Genomic DNA, 17984 nt, shown 5'->3' on the forward strand with positions numbered 1-17984 from the left:
AACTTTAGAAACATATACCAAGAATCATAAAGATATCAATATTCTTTAATCTAGTAATTCTACTTGTAGGAATCTTTCCTAAGGAAATAATCCAAAAATTTTTGTAAAAGATGCTCATCATTATATTACTTGGGTACTCAAAATATGGAAAACAACCTAATTCTAGGAATAGGGAAATGGTCAAAGTAAATCATGGCATGATATGAAGATACATTGCCACATTACAATTTGTGCTTTTTAAGGAAATTTTTGGCAACATGGAAAATTGCTTTTAACACCATATACTACACAATCGCATGCATACTCTGATTATAATGGTTCCCTTAGGGTTGCTGCAGGACCTAGCTAAGAGTAGGTCTGCCTCTGGGATTATCTGTGGCAGGCAAATTAACTTCAGTTACTTGGGTCCAAGTCAAAATCCTGCAAGGGGAGCTGAAAGTCAGAAGCCAGAGAAACCAGGTACAATTGCTAAGTTCAAAAAGGCACAGTAAAATCTTAAGAAGATCAGTGGCTCCAGTGAAGGCAGAATGGGCAAAAACAGAAAGGAAGGCTTGGGCACTTACTGTGAACACTGTTGCTCATCTGAGGTCCTTGCCGGTCATCTGAGGTCTTTGCCACTGAAATGACTTAAGGCATAGGGTCAAGGCAGACAGAAATCAAGGGAGATGATATATCTATAGGGGAAAAGGACACAAATTCCATCCTCTGGGCTTGAGGCAGGAAGAAAATGGAGTCTAGATTTCTGGACTTGACCAGCTGGTGAAAGAAGAGTTCACGGTGAACCAGGTTCTGGATTGAGCCCAGTGGGAGCTCTCCCCAGGTCAGTTGCTCAAAGAGGCACTGGGCTTGGTTGGGAGAAGGCAGGCTGGCAACCAGCAAGAGGCAGGGAGGAAGTGTGGGAGGATGTCACAAATCAGGAGAGGAGTCTAAATTGTTGACTAAGCTTATCAGTAAATTTAAAGAGCAGCAACAATGGGAAGACAAAGGCATGGAGAAAGGGTGGAATCGAGGTGGCAGAGCCCCTATCAAGGTACCGAGGTGTTGAAGTCCAGTTTTGACACCAGTTTCTAGAACGTGGTGCATCTTTCCTGGAGGCGCGGACTGGAATATTTCACTGGACCAGGGTTGTCTACAGAGCTACAGAGCACATCAGAGAAGACTTGAAGGGAAATACACCAAAAGGTGGTGGTGAGATTGTGCTTTTATTTTAATTTTTTTTTGTATTTTTGTCTGTATTATGATTACATTGCTTTTAAAAGGAGAAATTAAAATTTTTAAGTAAAAAGTGGACATCTAATGACTAGGTGCTAACACAGGTTAAGTTTAGTCACAATGTGGTGTGAGATGAGCACAGCAGTGTGCTTAACTGACAGCCTGAGGGAAACTGGCAGGCCAAAGTCATCACACCTGTCATCTGGTCACAAGAGGTCGCCACTGTTCTTTTCTGTGCTACAGGTTTCCAGGCCACCATGTGGTTGGCACACAAGGGCATCCTGCTATCAGGGTGGCTGGAGGCCGGAACCCCGTGGAAGAAACAGCACCCTTTTCTTCCCCGGAAGGCACTGACCAGTAAGTAGCAAAGTTAGGTACCTAGTACCTTTTTCTAAGTTGCACAGAGGCGGCGTATAGTGGTAGCTCTGCGCTTCCCAACTGTGAAGCGGACCATGTTGGAATTTGCATTTCTTTTAACATAACTTTGACCCTATTTCTTGTGCAGCAATGAACCTGGCTTTATTTTGCCCCTCCCTAGACTGGGTGACATAATAAAGCTTCCCCAAATAGCAAAACATCCTTATCACTTCTCTTTAATCCCCAGAGTTCGTCCCAGAATTGGAGTAAGGCAGAAGGGAGAGTTTCAGGTCACATGTTTGCAAAGCAGTAAGTTGAATAAAAGCCCTGTAATGAGTGCTGGGGAGACCCTGACTGACCCATTGATCTACCATTCCCATGACTCCTCAAATCAGCTTTCAAGATCCCAAAGTGTCTCCTTTACTGGCAGTTGCTCTCCAACTTTAATGTGCCTAATATGAATCATCTGGGGAATACATTCTAATGCAGATTCTGATTCACTAAGTTTGGCATGGACCCCCAAGTGATGCCCAAGCTGCTGGGTTCTAGAGCCTTCCAGACCCCTATGGCAGCAGTAGAGGAGGATTTGGGGGCTCCCCAAAGGAACCCGTTTACTAGATGAGGATACTTCCTTTAGTGGGGCCCCCTTGCTTCTCACAGTGGATTGTGGGCTCATGTGGTAGCATCGTAGAAGACTCTGATCTAGCAGCTACTAAAATCAGACTTTCTAAGAAAGAAGAGGTCTCTGCTGTGGTGATTCTGAAGGTCCTGGCTTCACAAAAGAGGAAGGGGTGGAGGGGAAGAGAAAAGGAAAGCACTCTGTTCATCAGATTGAGGTCATGAAGTTTGGGGGTTTGAGAGCGCTGAGGTTTCATAGGAATGGCTGCTCCCCTGGAGACTGCAAGAGAGAGGAAGCCCAGGCACTCCTTGTCCCTGAGGCTTATTTGGTTTGAAATAACATTAACTGGGTAATTTCTTGGATGTTTGGAAGCCCTTCTATAGGGCTTTGCCACTTGGTGATGTAAGATCAGCCGTCAGAATATTAAAAGAAATAAAGCATACTTTCTGTTTGAGGAATTAGTGTGTTAAGCTGCTTTATTCTTCCCAAATAGTAGTAGTATGTGAGTAAATAACACACTGTAGTATTTGGTGGTGTGGGGAAAAAGAATCAGCAAACAGAATAACTTTGTTTTTCCTCATGAGCTTTATTAAGTACCTAACTGAACCCAAATTGGGTTTTGATCAAGAAAATGGAAATATTCAGATCTGCAAAGAAGTCAGGTTTTCCACATTACTCCTTCCTTACATTTCTCCCTCCGCATTAATCCCTCCTAAGAATACAACATAGAAAATGGGACCAGTTCGCTTCATTGGAATTGCAATCCTATGCCTGTCTATTTTGCTGTACTTAATATTTTGGGCTGTACCAATTCTGCCTGATTATCACTGAAAACTGCTCCTCTTCAACTTCTGCCAATCTTTTATTTTCATTTTAGAAGTTCAAATTCTGATGATATAAACCAAAATAACAATTTAAGAGAGGAAGAGTGAGAACCCCTCATCAGATTTTACCACTTGTAAAATGTGAGAACATTACTATATTAAATACAAAGTTTTAAAATAAGTTGTGAGAACATGTTTTCTTTATAATGGACTTTATAAGGTATCTGTGCAATAAATATTTGCTGAATGAATTAACAATTAAATGAACAAAAAATCATGAACATTACTAATTTGACCATTGTAATGCATTCTGATATTTTTATAGAGAGAATTTGGTTAAGATATGCTAATTTTCACAGTACTTGATGGGAAATTAAGTGGTTTTAGTGGCTAGCTCATATATTGGCTGCCCACTCCTCCACATGGTTACTCTAGTTATGCTTATACAATAAAACTTTCTGGCCACAGCTGGATAAGTCAATAGACCCTCCCCAGGAAATGAGGAATTGGGACTAAGATGTCAGGATCAGTCTAGCAGAAATATTGAAGAGAAAGACATAAACTTTAGAACACCATGTTTCCTCTTGAAGAGTGGGAAGCAGAGAAAGTTTATCCTCCATGGAAAAGAAGGAGGAAGTAGATTAGTGTCCAGAGTAAGCAGGTCAAGAGCTGGAGAGGGGCCTGAAGGTTTCTGGTTTCAACTTGTATGTCAGATTTAGCTGCATCCTTGTCCTTGGGTTTCATGAGACACACATTGATAATAAATTCCTCTTTTGTTACTTAATCTAACTCAAGTGTTCTTCTGTTGATTAGAATTAAAGGAGATGAAATTAATATGTTGGTAAGGCAACTTTAAAATTTTTCAGTGCTTACTATCAACAATCAATGCTTACTGTAACAATCTGTTATGGGCTTTATCTTATTTAATCCTTAAAACAACCTTGTAAGTAGTGAGTATGTTCTAAAATTGATCCTGGAGATGTATGCACAACTATGTGATGACACTGTGAGCCAGTGACTGAATACTTTGGATGGTCTGTATGGTGTGTGAATATATCTCAATAAAATTGCATTAAAAAATGAAATAAAATAAAAAGTGAAAATTAGAAAAAGGTCTTGAATACATATTCCTCCAAAGAAGGGATACAAATGGCCAATAAGCACATGAAAAAGCTCAACATCATTAGCCATTAGGGATAAGCAAATCAAAACTATGATGAGATGTCACCTCACACCCACTAGAATGACTATTATTAAATGGAAAACCACATGTGCCAGTGAGAGTGCAGAGAAATAGGAACCATCCTGAATTGTTTGTAGGAATGTAAAATTGTGCAGCTCTGTGGATAAGTCTGGCAGTTCCTCAAAAAGTTAAATGTAGAACTACCATATGACGCAGCAGTTCCACTCATAGAAATACACCTATAAGAACTGAAAGCAGGGACTCCAACAGTTATTTGCACACCAATATTCATAGCAACATTATTCACAATAGCCAAAAGGTGGAAGCAACCCAAATGTCCATAAGCAGATGAATAAACAAAACATGGTATATTTATACATACAATGGAATGTATATACACACAATGGAATATTATTCAGCATTGAAAGGGAATGAAGTTCTGGTACATGGATGAATTTCAAAGACAATGTTGAGTGCAATAAGTCAGATGCAAAGAGACAAATGTATGATTCCCCTTATATGAAATAGCTAGGATTTGCAAACTCATAGAGTCAGAAAATGGAGTACAGATTATCAGGGATGGGTACCAGGGGGAGTATGGAGTTAATGCATAATAGATGCAGGGTTTCTTTTTTGGGGTGATAGAAAGTTCTGGTAATGGATGGTGGTGAGCGTGCTGCAACATTGTGAATGTGATAAACCCCCACTGAATGATATGCTTGGGAGTGGCTGAGATGGGAAAGTGCATATTGTATATGTGTTTTCACAATTTAACAACAAAAAGAACTAAAGAGATAATTATTAAATGCAAGACATGATACTGGACAAGATGTAATAATGGAGAAAAGGCTCAAAAGGAGATTACTGGAAATTTCTTGAACTTGATAGGTGTATTTAAGATGGTTACATAAGTGAATAAATATCCGTTTTCCTAGGAAATGTACATGGCAGTATTATATGTTCAAGAAGCATGATGTATACAACCTCCTCTCAGATGTTCAGATGGATATAACAATGACATGGCAAATGTGGCAAAATCTTAAAACTGGTGGATCTAGGTATTCTGGGGGCAGAGGTAGGTTGGAGTTCTCTGATGCGTTTTGTATCAATTTTGCCATGACCTATAAGTTTGAAATGACTTCAAAATAAAAAGTAAAAAAAAAAAAAAAAAAGAAAAATGAAAAAAAATTAAATAATGTGGTGTATACATACAATGGAAAATTCATCTATGAAAAAGAATGAAAAAAAAACACCTTATAAAAGTAGGTATTATTATAATTATTATCTGCATTTTACAGCTAAAGAAACCAAGAAGTAGAAAAGTTTAATAATTTGCCCCAAATCACAAACTATCAAATGGCAAAACTGGTATTCGAACACAGTATTCTTGATAACAAAATTCACAGTTATGCTCTATATTATTTATTGAAACATTATGTACTATCTAATACATATTATATTGACATATTATGTACTAAACATATGTACTAGAGCAAAATATTCACCTTTACGAACTTTTAATGGAAATCTTCAGGATGTACAAAAGTAGACAGGACAGTGTAATGAACTCCATTTACCTATCACCCAGTTTCGACATTCATCAACATTTTGTCAATCTTGGTTCATCCACCCCCACATTGTTATATTACCAGGGTATGTTTATCATAATTGAAAAACCGGGATTAGTAAATAATTATCACTGAACTCCAGACATTATGCAGATTTTCTTAATTTTTACCTAACATCCTTTTCTTATTCCCAGATTCCATCTAGGTACACTTCACATTTAGTTGTCTTGTCTCCTTAGTCTCTTCTGATCTGTGACTGTTTCTAGGCCTTGCCTTGTTTTTCACGATCTTGGCAGGTTTGAAGAGTACTGGTCAGTTGTTTTGTAGAAGTTCCCTTGATTTGGGTTTGTCTGATGTCTTCTCATGATGAGACTGGGGTTACGAGCTTTCGGGAAGAAGACCGCAGAGGTGAAGTACCCTTCTCATCCTATTATCGGATCACGAGTGACCTATGGATGGTCTTGTAGAGAGAATCTGGGAAAGATTTTTCTCTCTGAAAAAAAGAGACAGCTACACCAGGAGGAAGTTTTTCCTTATTTTCTCTGCAGACATTCCTTTTCTTGTTTGGGCTGCTGTTGTGAGCATGTAATCCTTGGAGCAGCAGTCACCATCTTGTGACCATAAGGTCATAAGGCCAAGGATTAAAAGCCAATGATTAGGATAGCAGAGTAGATGAGGGTTGGCTTTGCTGGAACTCTCAGCCTACAGATTTCTTGTTAGGTGGGACAATCAAACTTCTTTACCGTTTAAGTGACTTAGTTGGGGTTCTGTTATTTGAAGTCAAAAGCATTCCTAACGGGCACAGGTGCCTCACCCACCATTTTTACAGTTATATCTATCCTCCACATTTAGGGCATGGTAGGCACTGAATTATTTTCTGAATGAATAAGTGAAGGACTAAATGAATTGAAAAAACTACTATAAAAATCATAGAATAGTGATGTAATGCCAGTATATTTTGCAAATAGATCATATACTTCCATGTATTCTCTCAAAGAAATACAATGGTTGTATAACTTCTGTCACTGGAGAAATAATGCATTAGTATGACTACATCATAGTGGTAGTTTTTTTTATTAGAACAGTAATTTATTGTGTATTTTTCAGTTTCAGATTGAGGTTTAATGAATGGGTATTTATTTATTATTAGGATTAATTTATCAACCAAAATACGTCATGTGGTACAGGCATGTAGCGGAATGCCATGCAGCAATGAGAATGAACAAACTAACTTCATGCAATGCATGGATGAACCTCACAAATATGCTGAGCACTAGAAGCCAGACACAAGAGTACATACTGCATGATTCCATTTATAGAAAGTTCAAAAACAGGCATAAATAATCTATGCTGTTTGAAGTCAGAATAGTTACCCTTGGGTGGGTAGTGATGGGAAGAGGCATGAAAGGGCTTCTGGGATGGTGGTGATTTTATTTCTTGATCTGAGTGCTGGTTATACAGGTGTGTTCAGTTTATGGTAATTCAGAAATCTGTACATTTATGACTTGCGTATTTTTCTCAGTGTGTTATACTTCAATAAAACATTTATTTTAAAAATTCAGCCAGTAAGAAATCTATCTTTAGCATCTTATTGATCAACTTTGGCAGCACATAAACCTCTTAACCTATGCTTATGTACAAAACAGCTCAAAATGGTTTATTATTTTTAGTAGAATTTAGACTAGAGGAGGAAAATCTAGCTTATTGCAGGAAGTCTCCTTTTTATGAATATACACTGTCTTTGTATAACAACTCATTTGCAATTTGGTTGTTACAAACAATATTTTTCCAGGGGATTAGATTAGAATGATGATTAGGCTAAAGATCAACCTATAAAAATAACAAGGAAGCAGAAATACTATATACTTCCCTTTAAAAATAGTATGTATAATTATCACAAACTCACACACACACAAAACTGAAACAGCTTCCAAAAATAAATTAAAAAAAGATTAAAAAAATAGTTGAGATTAATTTTACTTCAAACCCACCAGATTAGTAAAAAATAAAAGTATGGGCAAGGATGTGGAGAAATAGAAACTTTGACCAATTGCTGGTGCAGTGTTTATTGATTCAACCACTTTGGAGAGAAATCTGGCAAGATTTCTTGAAGTTGAAAATGTGCCTAACCTATGACCCAGTAATTCCATTTCTGGGAAGTAATTTAAAGAAAACACTTGCACATGTGCAGCAGGAAACAAAGATACCCACTGTAGCATTGCTTGTAACAGTAAAATTTGGAAACAACCTAAATGTCCATTAAAAAAGAACAGATAATTAAAATTTGAGGTGTTCATATGATTTAACAGTAAATTAAAAGCTATATGAATGAACTGAAAATACATGGATCAATAGGGTCAGATCTAAAAAAAATAGTATGGGAATAACTGTATAATGATAGTTTACAGCATAATGCCATCTATGTATCTTTTATGTGTAAAAAACACAAAACAACAGTATCTATATTTTACGGATACTTTTTTTTGGCAAAGTCTTGACTTTTAAGTGATTATCAGTAAATTAAGCAATAACAAGCAATGTAACAAGTTCTTGAATTCTGTCTAGTTAATTCTTCTTAAGAGAAACTAAAAGCTGCCCAAACAAATTATTCTAGTACTTATTGCTCTAAGTCTTTGCCAGAAAGGACTACTTGAAGGCTGGCTGCTGCTTCACATAGGTTACAAATGACTATTTACTACTTTTTCATAGGTAAAGCCCCTGACCTTTAAGAAAGCCTTAGGGAAATAAAATATTTAACCCCTTTCTTTCTTCAAATAAGTGTTTTTTGGTACTAGATCTAAGAAAGAAAAATCAATATTGCCATACATGTAGCTTGAGCTAAGTGACATAGAGTAAGATAACATATACCCATCAAATTTATCAGAAATATGAGATTAAAAGATGGAATCTTTGGATAAGCTGTAAATCCGTACAAAGCAGCTAGGTGTGCTACTCTCAAAAAAAGTGAAAGGACCTACTATACAACATACAGAAATAATTTAATACCCTTCCACAAGAACATAATTGTAGCTCTGCTAAAGCTTCACACTCCATGTGAGGGCATCTAAAATGCCAATCCACGAACAGGTGCTCCTCCCCTATCCATTTATGAGGTAGTTTTCATGGATTTCTGGCTGGATGTCGTAGACAAAGGCCAAGAGGTTATCCAGGACTTCCTCCCTGTTCCACTGGAAGTAGATCTGGAAGATGGTCATCTTCTCCTGGCTCTCCTTCTCCACTTCAGTGCTGCAACTGCCATGGAATCCTCGAGTCACAGCTTCCTTGGCCTTGAACTCTTTATTCCTTTGCAGGAGGTACTGTTCAGTTTCAGCCTGAGCTGCTTCTTTGGCCTGCTTCAGCCTTGGTCCTTTTTGTTTGCAAGCCTCAGAGACCTTTTCAATAGTGCACTTCTCGGCCTGCAGCAGCTGCTGGATGCCCTGAGACTGACAAGCCATGGCTGCGGTGGTGGCAGTGGCAGCAACTCTTCAGGCCAAAGTGAGTAGCCTAAAATGGTTTGGTTGCCCCCAGGGTCAGCATATTATGTAATACAAGTAAACATCATGGATGATCACATATCAATGTCACGTCATCAATGTCTCCAAAGGCAGGAGAGTAAGAAGGGGACCAGGATTGGGGAAGAGGACAAAAGGATTTCAATTACGTATTTTTTTTTTTTTTAAATCAGAATCAAATATGAATAACATTGTTCAATCTGATTGACATAGATGTTATATGATTCAGTATATTTATATTTACCTGAATGCTTTTATACTAAGAATCAAAATAATGAGGAATTTGGAGTGAAGGAAAAATAAGGATATGAAATTAGAAGCCAAGGCTAAATTAACATACTGACATGTATCATAGGGTCTGTGTAGTTGCTGGGGGCAGTTGACTAATCAGTTCTCTAGCAGTGTCCACAAGATTAAAAAACAAATCAAGAAAATAAAATTGTTTAGGAGGAATACAGCTTTGCTCATGCTAGGAACTAAGAGAAATCCCCCCATCATGGGTCCTCAATTGTGTGACAGAGTTTTGCTACTCAAGGTGTGACCTGCCAAACAGCAGCATCGATGCCACCTGGAGCTTGTTAGAAACGTAGAATCCTGGGCCCCAGCTCAGACCTACTCAGACAGAATCTGCCCTTTAACAAGATTTCAGGAGGATTCACAAGCACTTTAAAGATCGGGAAGCATCGACATAGAGGAAGGAGACCTCAATAGCATATCTGCCTAGATTACATCCATAATAATTTTAATTGGAAAATTTTCAGAGAAGCTTTCAGACCAATCACCAAAGTATAGCTATAGTAAAGCCTTAAATATGCATTGAATGTTTACTTCGATAGGTAGCTTCTACTAAAATTTCTAAGATGCATTAATTATAAATTGTATTTGCAAACACCAAGTGATTTAATGTGTTTTATAAGATTAGCATAAAACATAGCTCCCCCATTTCATGTCCTATGGGAATTTCAAAACCTTCATAAAGATTTCTTTGAATTCCTCATATCACAAATTAATTTTGTTTATGCATCTTTCACAGTCCTGCCTCTGCTCTGCCATGTTTTTTGGGGGGTGTTAAACTCAACTTCTCTTCTTGATTTAACAAAATATAAAGCATATATGTCCAAAGGCCTTGTGTAAGTGCAGCTGTTATTGAGACTTTTGAGGAGACAGAGTACCTATCACAGCTATGTAAACAAGACAATATTGAATATTAGGCATCCCCCTCAGAAATATCCTGCCTGAGAAAGTATATATTGACATGGCTTAATAGTTTATCACGTGAAAAAATTCCACCACCTTCCTCACTCTCTCTAACCCAAACTCTGCAAATAAACTCACTACCCTCCCTACTCCATGGGACATGACTTTCAGGGGTGTAAGTCTCTCTGACAACGTGGGGCTCGACTCCCATGGATGAGCCTGACCCTGGCATCGTGGGATTGAGAATGCCTTCTTGACCAAAAGGGGGAAAAGAAACAAAACAAGACAAAGTTTCAGTGGCTAAGAGATTTCAAATAGAGTCGAGAGGTCATTCTGGAGGTTATTCTTATGCAAGCTTCAGACAGATATTGCAAATTGCCACAGTCAAGCCTCAACCAACAATATTCCGGAAAACACGAAAGAGTACCCTGGGCTCTATCTAAGACTCTATAAAAGTTTTTCTTAGTAAGTTTATTTTTTCAGAAAAATAAAGCCTCCAGATTATTCCTATGCTAGACTAGCCCTGAAACCCAGAGGTACCAATCTCTCCAACATCACAACAGGTTGCATTCCTCTACCCCATAATGCCAACAAGCTTTTTCAGCATGAAGAAGTTAGAATGGTCACTGCCCAGATATCCCTGATGACTGAGAATGATCAAATGAGAAGGAGGAATTGTAAATGGAGAAGTTAGGATTTAACAAATGATTATGACTGACTGAATCATTATATAGATATATCTTTTTAGTTTCTAGTGTATTAGAATAGCCAGAAGGAAATAATTGAAATTGTTGAACTATAACCCAGTAGCCTTGATCACTGATGATTATATTTCTATATAGCTTTTATCTTATGACCATGTGATTGTAAAAACCTGGTAACTGAAACCCCCTTTATCCAGTGTATGCTTAGGTGAGTAATAAAATAAAGACAGACAAACAATGAATTAGAAGCAATACTAGTTTGAAAAGTATTGACATCCTAGTAAAAAAAAATAAATTCCACCACATGGTAAATAATAAATAAGCAAATGATTAAAAAAATCCTACAGTGAATTTATGTTAAAGGCAAAAAACCCCTAAACAATTAAGAGTGCTGCCATTACTTTCTTCAAACTAACCAAAGGTAACTACCAGCAATAAGTAAGATTCTACAGCTTCTTAGGGAGTCAGTTATCTAATTAGTGGATTTTAACAAATGCTGGTTTCTCACTGGGTATGCTCAGCATTTTCTTGGCAGTAAAAGGAAACAGCTGTGCTGGTAGATTAGACTACAAAAAAGCAAAAAAAAAACCCAAAAACAAAACCTCCCACCCCGAGCCTCTATTGGACATACTTGGCCTGGTTCTCAGCTCTGACTGCACAATAAAATCACCAGGGGTATCTTTTGAAAATGATGATGCTTGGGTTTCCATCCTAGAACAATTATATCTGAATATCTGGGAGCTGAGGTCAGACATCAGTATTTTTAAAAAGCTCCTCATGTAATTCTAACATGTTCAAGAAATAAGAAGGAAAACCTTCTTCTGAAATAGAAATCCTGCTTCATGATTTTAATAAATAAAAGATCATAAAAAACTGTTAAAGCAGTATGATCTTATTAGAATGGGGAGCAGAGGACTGTTTCTGTGTTTGTGCCACTTTGGATATACTATGTCCCCCAAGAAAAAGGCATGATTTTTTAATCCAATCTTGTGGGATATTGGGATTAGGTTGTTTCCTTGAAATGTGACCCATCAAACTGTGAGTGACACCTTTGGTTAGGGTGTGACCTCTGAACGATTCCATGGAGGTGTGGCCCCGCCCATTTCAGCATGGGTCTTGATTACTTCACTGGAGTCTTATAATGAGCTCACAAACAGAAGGCACTCAGAGCTACAGCTTAGCTGACATTTTGAAGATAGCCGTTGAAACCTAAAGCTGACATTTTGGAGAAAGCCATTTTGAAATGCAACCCAGGATCAGCAGATGCTAGCCATGTGCCTTCCCAGACAACAGAGGTTTTCCAGATGCCAATGGCCTTTCTCCAGTGAAGGTACCCTATTGTTGATGCCTTACCTTGGACATTTTATGGCACTAAGACTGTAACTTTGTAACCAAATAAACCCCCTTTATAAAAGCCAATCCATTTCTGGTGTTTTGCAAAACGGCAGCATTAGCAAACTGGAACAGTGTTCTTAGAAAAAGGTTTGATGATTGGCACCAAAATTTTAATTGTGGTCATTCCTGGTATCACTTAGATATTTTCTGTTATCTTATAGCTGGACAAGTCAACTAAGAGCTGTAAGTGGACTTGCAGCCACACTGTCCATCTTCCCTAATGCAGTCTCCAAAGAAAGATATTAACATTTGCCTCAGCACAATTTTTTAAAAATAAGAGGCTAGGAAATAAAGATTTTCCTTCACATAACACTCTTTGTAGTCACTGTCTAATACACTTTTTTTCCCCATACCTTTTAAACTCTGGGATTCTAAGGAAAAATTTCTTTAGGCTTCATATTAATATAAAAGGAATTAGGTGACAAATGCATGAGGCATACATGTCTGAAATACAAGATTCTATCGCTTTCCTATACAGCTGGACAATCTGAAGAAACTTATCTCCCATTTACCAAGTTTTAGTACTGGATTTTTATACCAGGTGTTCCAGTTACCCATCAAAATTGTGTGCATTATGGGGATCAAAGTTGTACGGATCAAGGTACTGGCATAAAAATAGGTCTATTGATCAATGGAATTGAATTGCAAGTTCAGAAACAGACTCTCACGTTTATGGCCACTTGATTTTTGACAAGGCTGCCAAAGCCAGTCAAGTGGGATGGAACAGTCTCTTCAATAAATGGTGCTGGGACAACAGTACAGCCAAGCCAAAAGAATGAAAGAGGAACCCTCTCTTTCCCCTATACAAAAATTAACTCAAAATGGATCAAAGACCCAAATGTAAGAGCTAGGACCACAAAACTTCTAGAAGAAATAGGGAAGCATCTACAAGATCTGGTGATAGGAGGTGGTTTCTTAGACCTTACACCCAAAGCACAAGCAACAAAAAAGGAAACATAAATGAAACCTCCTCAAAATTGAATACTTCTGTGCTTCAAATGATTTTGTTAAGTGAAAAGGCAGCTGACTCAATGAGAGAAAATATTCGGAAAACACATATCCGACAAGAGTTTAATATCCAGAATATATAAAGAAATCCTACAACTCAACAATAAAAAAACAACCCAATTAAAAACTGGGCAAAAGACCAGAATCATCACTTCTCCAAAGAAGAAATACGAACGCCTGAAAAGCAAATAAAAGATGCTCAAAACCACTAGCTATTTGGGAAATGTAAATCAAAGCCATAATGAGATATTTCACACCTACATGAATGGCCAATATTAAACACACACACACACACACACACACACACACACACACACACACACAAACAAAACTACAGGTGTTGGAGAGGATTTGGACAAATAGGAACACTCATTCACCGCTGGTGGGTATGTAGAATGTGCAGCCACTGTGGAAGACAGTTTGGCAAAATGGTTTCTCAGGAAGCTAAGAGAACTGCCATGTGATCCAGCAATCCTGCTACTAGGTATATACTCAGAAGAACTGAAAGCAAGGACATGAACAGACATCGATGTTCATAGCAGCATTATTCACAATTGCCAAAAGATGGAAACAACCCAAGTGTCCATCAGCTGATGAATGGATAAACAAACTGTGGTATATACATGAGGGAATATTCAGCAGTAAGAAGGAATGAAGTCCTGATGTATGCAACAATACAGATGAACTTGGAAGACATTATGTTGAGTGAAATAAGCCAGACACAAAAGGACATATATTGTATGGTCTCACTAATACGAACTCTTGGAGCTAAAATCTAGAGTATAGGTTAAAAGGAACTAAAAAGAGGGTAGAGACTGGGGAGCTGATGCTTAATTTGTACTGAATTGAAGGTTTGAGAAGGTTTATTGTAAATGTTTGCAAATGGACAGAGGTAATGGTAGCACATTACTGTAAGGGTAACTAATAGCACTGAATTATAGGTGTGATTATGGTTGAAAGGGTAAGTTTAGGGTTGTGTATGCCACTAGAAGGAAAGCTAGAGGATAAAACATGGGACTGTATAACATAATGACTCCTGTTGTGGATGATGACTGTGGTTAACTGTACAAATATAAGAATGTTCTTACATAAACTAGAACAAATGTACATCCTTATTATAAGGTGTTAATATTAGGATGGTATATGGGGAAAAATACAACTAATGCAAACTACAGTCTATAGTTAAAAGTAACATTGTAATATTGTTGCAACAATTGTTAACAAAGGTACTATACAAACGCTAAGTCTCAATAATGGGGGGTATATAGAAACATTTTTTACATGACTTTTCTCTAAACCTACAACTTTTCTAATTAAAAAAAAAACACAATAATTTTTTAAAAATTGTATGGATTGAGTTACATGGGAATTGTGATAAAAACACCTAACTATAATAATTGCTTGCTTCAGTAATACATGTATAAGCAAGTAAAAATGGTACTCTGGTGCTTTGAATAAACATACCATAAAGAGGTAAGCAAATCAGTTTTGATGATTCCACATATGTCATGGAAGTTCTCTTTCCTTTGGGAAAACTTCCATCATAGGAACCCATCCCACTGCCACTATCTTCTAGAAGAAAGGTAAAATCCCTATAATGTCATTTATTTCTGACTCCTATCAATCACGGAATCATACACAATATATTTTAACCTAATATATTATTTCCCATATAAATGATTTTGCTTCTTTCTGGTTCTATCTTTCTTTTTAAAATAAGTTTAAATAGGGATTCTCATGGAGAATAAGGCACACATAAAACTGATTTCTTAATGAAAGAATGCTTGCCCTGATGGGAAGTTTGAACAGGGGAAAACTAAAGATGTGAGGCAGCATTCAGCTTTCCTGTGCAGTTGTTTCGGACCCTCTGACCTTTTTAAAAATTTTATTTTGAGGGAAATGCAAACTGTAGTTTATACTAATGTTACATGCTTCTCTTCCCCATCTTCTTCAGCAATAGACCTGGCTGCTATGCAAATATTATTCACGAGTTATAAATGTTATCAAAGGTCCTTTCTTGGAATATTTATCAAAACTCCATGAAATCTGATTGAAACAAAATAGCTCCCCCACCCCCACCCCCCACTACAAAAATCCAGAATTGTTAACAGAAACAAGCAAAATAAATACCTAGGAAAGAATGACAATTTAGAAGCATATTCCATTATATGCTTGTTATATTAAATTGGTATGAAAAATGTATGAAAAACACTTTATATTTTAATAAAAGGTAATAAAAGCCACTGTTTAAGCACCCCCCCCTTTTTTTTTTAACTTTAGGGTACATGTACTTAAAAAACAAAACAACAAAATTGGTTCAGGGGCTTTTTTCAGATCAAATGATATTACAGTCTCTCCAGCAGCATGCTCTTAAGCAATTCTCTAGGTGTGATCAGTCACATAAGATACCAAATGGTGACAGTCTGTTTCACATTTGTTCCTCATAATTCCTAAGTGGTCACTATCTAATATTTTCACTTCTGGGTAAGAGAAAAGGCGTTTTGGTCCATTAATTCACCTACTCGCTCCTGGAGGACATTAACTAACTCTGCTATTACGAAGACGTGAGTGTCGTCAATGTCTTGAATGATGAACTTCTTCCCTAGAGCATTGGACTCATCCAAGTAGAGCAGGAACTGCTTCATGGCAGGATCGCTGTGGAGATAAAGATATGATTATAAGATGCCTTGTCAAATTATACCATGAGCAATTAAATTTGAGCATGTAGAATTTTTAGGATAATTTAAAAAGTTCTGAGCTGCTATTCAATTCCTTACCCTCTCTCTCCCTCAAGTGTTAACAAATTATAGATAGGGCTTCATTTTAGAACTGTCAGCGTGAATTTGGGAGAAAGAGGCCAATGAAAAGATTTAAAAAAAATACGCCACTGACAAGTGAAAAAATAAAGGAATGCTCAAAGCTTTGAAGTTAATAGGGCCTAAAATCACAGGCTCCTTAATAGATTTAAAAAATGAAATTTCCTTACTTGCCCATGATTTACAAAAACAATAGCTATTCATTATCTTGCCAGTGATAAATTAACTTACAAAACCCAGCTAAATAGTCAATTTAATAAAATAGAGTGTATAGCAAGAGACCAATCTGACTGCAATCCCAGCTTCATGACCTAGTTTTGTGACCTTCACCAAGTTCTTAATCCACTAGAGCCTCTGTTCTCAACTATAATAGTGAGCCTATATTAACAGAACTGTTATGGAAGTTGAAGATAAACGCCAAGGACAGGGTCTGGTTTGCAGTAGATCCTCAAATATTTTTCCTTCCTTAAAATGAGTCTAAACTGTCATTCAGAATCTTTGAAGAAAATCTAGCACTACCTCTTTAAGAATATGAGGTCAAAGAAGAGATCCAAATTCAATTCTCTTTATTTCTGATTTTTACTTTTTCCTTACAAAGGAAAGAGGGATACAATTTCTTGGTAGGTAGTACAAATTTACAGAAATATGTCTCTTTCATAAAAACCCCAAATCACAGTGGACTCTCTTTTGATCTAATATACAATAATGTGTTTAGCAAAAGATGAATATAAAAATGTCTTGTAGTACACAGATTCAATTCTTACAGAAAATTGAATCTCAGACAATTTTTTAGTATACTGAGAAATATCAACATCAATTATAAAGATAACCTTTAATGCAAAAAAGTCCAGTGTAATTTACAGAAAACAATAAAAATAAGTTTTAAGTACAAACAGGGGTATAAATGAAGCAGGATTTATTTCAGTAGCAAAGAGTATGATTAATGATATGTTAACTATGAAATAAAATCAAGCCTGACTGAAGAGATGATTTTCTTAACTAGTTTCTACAACTTACCATTAAAATGGTTTTATTAACAATTTAATGTGTTGTATAATGATGTAAATAAATAGACAGGCCCATGTCAGAATTGTCACAGATTCTGAATTGAGTTTCTAAATCTCACACTTAGGTTCGGTAACTTAGGTTACATTTATCCACTTAGGTTCAGCAAAATGTAGTTCAGTTTTACGGTAGCAGTATTAGAAGACCATACTCACGTGGGGAATTGATTTGTTCATGAGTAGTATATTTGCTATTTTAAGTTTTATTTACTGACTCCATAGATATTTATTGTGATCCTATTATACACCTGGGGAATCAGCAGTGAACAAACAATACATAGGAATCCTTGTTGTTATGGAGCTTACATTCTAGTGGTAAGTGCTACGACAAACAAAAAACAAACCACCAGGGAAATAGGATAAGAAATGACTAAGATGACAGATTTTGCAGTTTTAAATAGGAAGGTCAGAGATGGCCTTACTGAAAAGGTAACATCTGAACAAACAGACCAAAGAAGAGTGAGCAAACCTCGTGGAGTATTTGGGGGAAAGCATTCCAGGCAGATCAAAGAGCAAGAAGGACAG

The 17984-nt window shown here is 36.9% G+C and overlaps 2 protein-coding genes across 2 annotated transcripts in view; both read right to left on the bottom strand.

Annotated features, from left to right (window-relative positions):
- Window positions 1-5400: 5400 nt before the first annotated feature.
- Window positions 5401-10710, bottom strand: LOC119521897 (V-type proton ATPase subunit G 1-like). The gene has a single exon (XM_037820565.1). It carries the CDS (start codon window positions 9216-9218, stop codon window positions 8862-8864), a length of 357 nt encoding a protein of 118 aa, XP_037676493.1. The 5' UTR covers window positions 9219-10710; the 3' UTR covers window positions 5401-8861.
- Window positions 10711-15738: 5028 nt separating this feature from the next.
- The window catches only part of GTF2H5 (general transcription factor IIH subunit 5), a 30330-nt gene continuing 28084 nt past the window's right edge, over window positions 15739-17984 (bottom strand). Inside the window, exon 3 of the mRNA XM_037820578.1 lies at window positions 15739-16234. Coding sequence (XP_037676506.1) covers window positions 16054-16234 — 181 coding nt within the window. The 3' untranslated portion in view covers window positions 15739-16053. The remainder of the gene's footprint in view (window positions 16235-17984) is intronic.

The sequence above is a fragment of the Choloepus didactylus genome, chromosome 2 (assembly GCF_015220235.1).
Source record: "Choloepus didactylus isolate mChoDid1 chromosome 2, mChoDid1.pri, whole genome shotgun sequence".
NCBI classification, from domain to species: domain Eukaryota; kingdom Metazoa; phylum Chordata; class Mammalia; order Pilosa; family Megalonychidae; genus Choloepus; species Choloepus didactylus.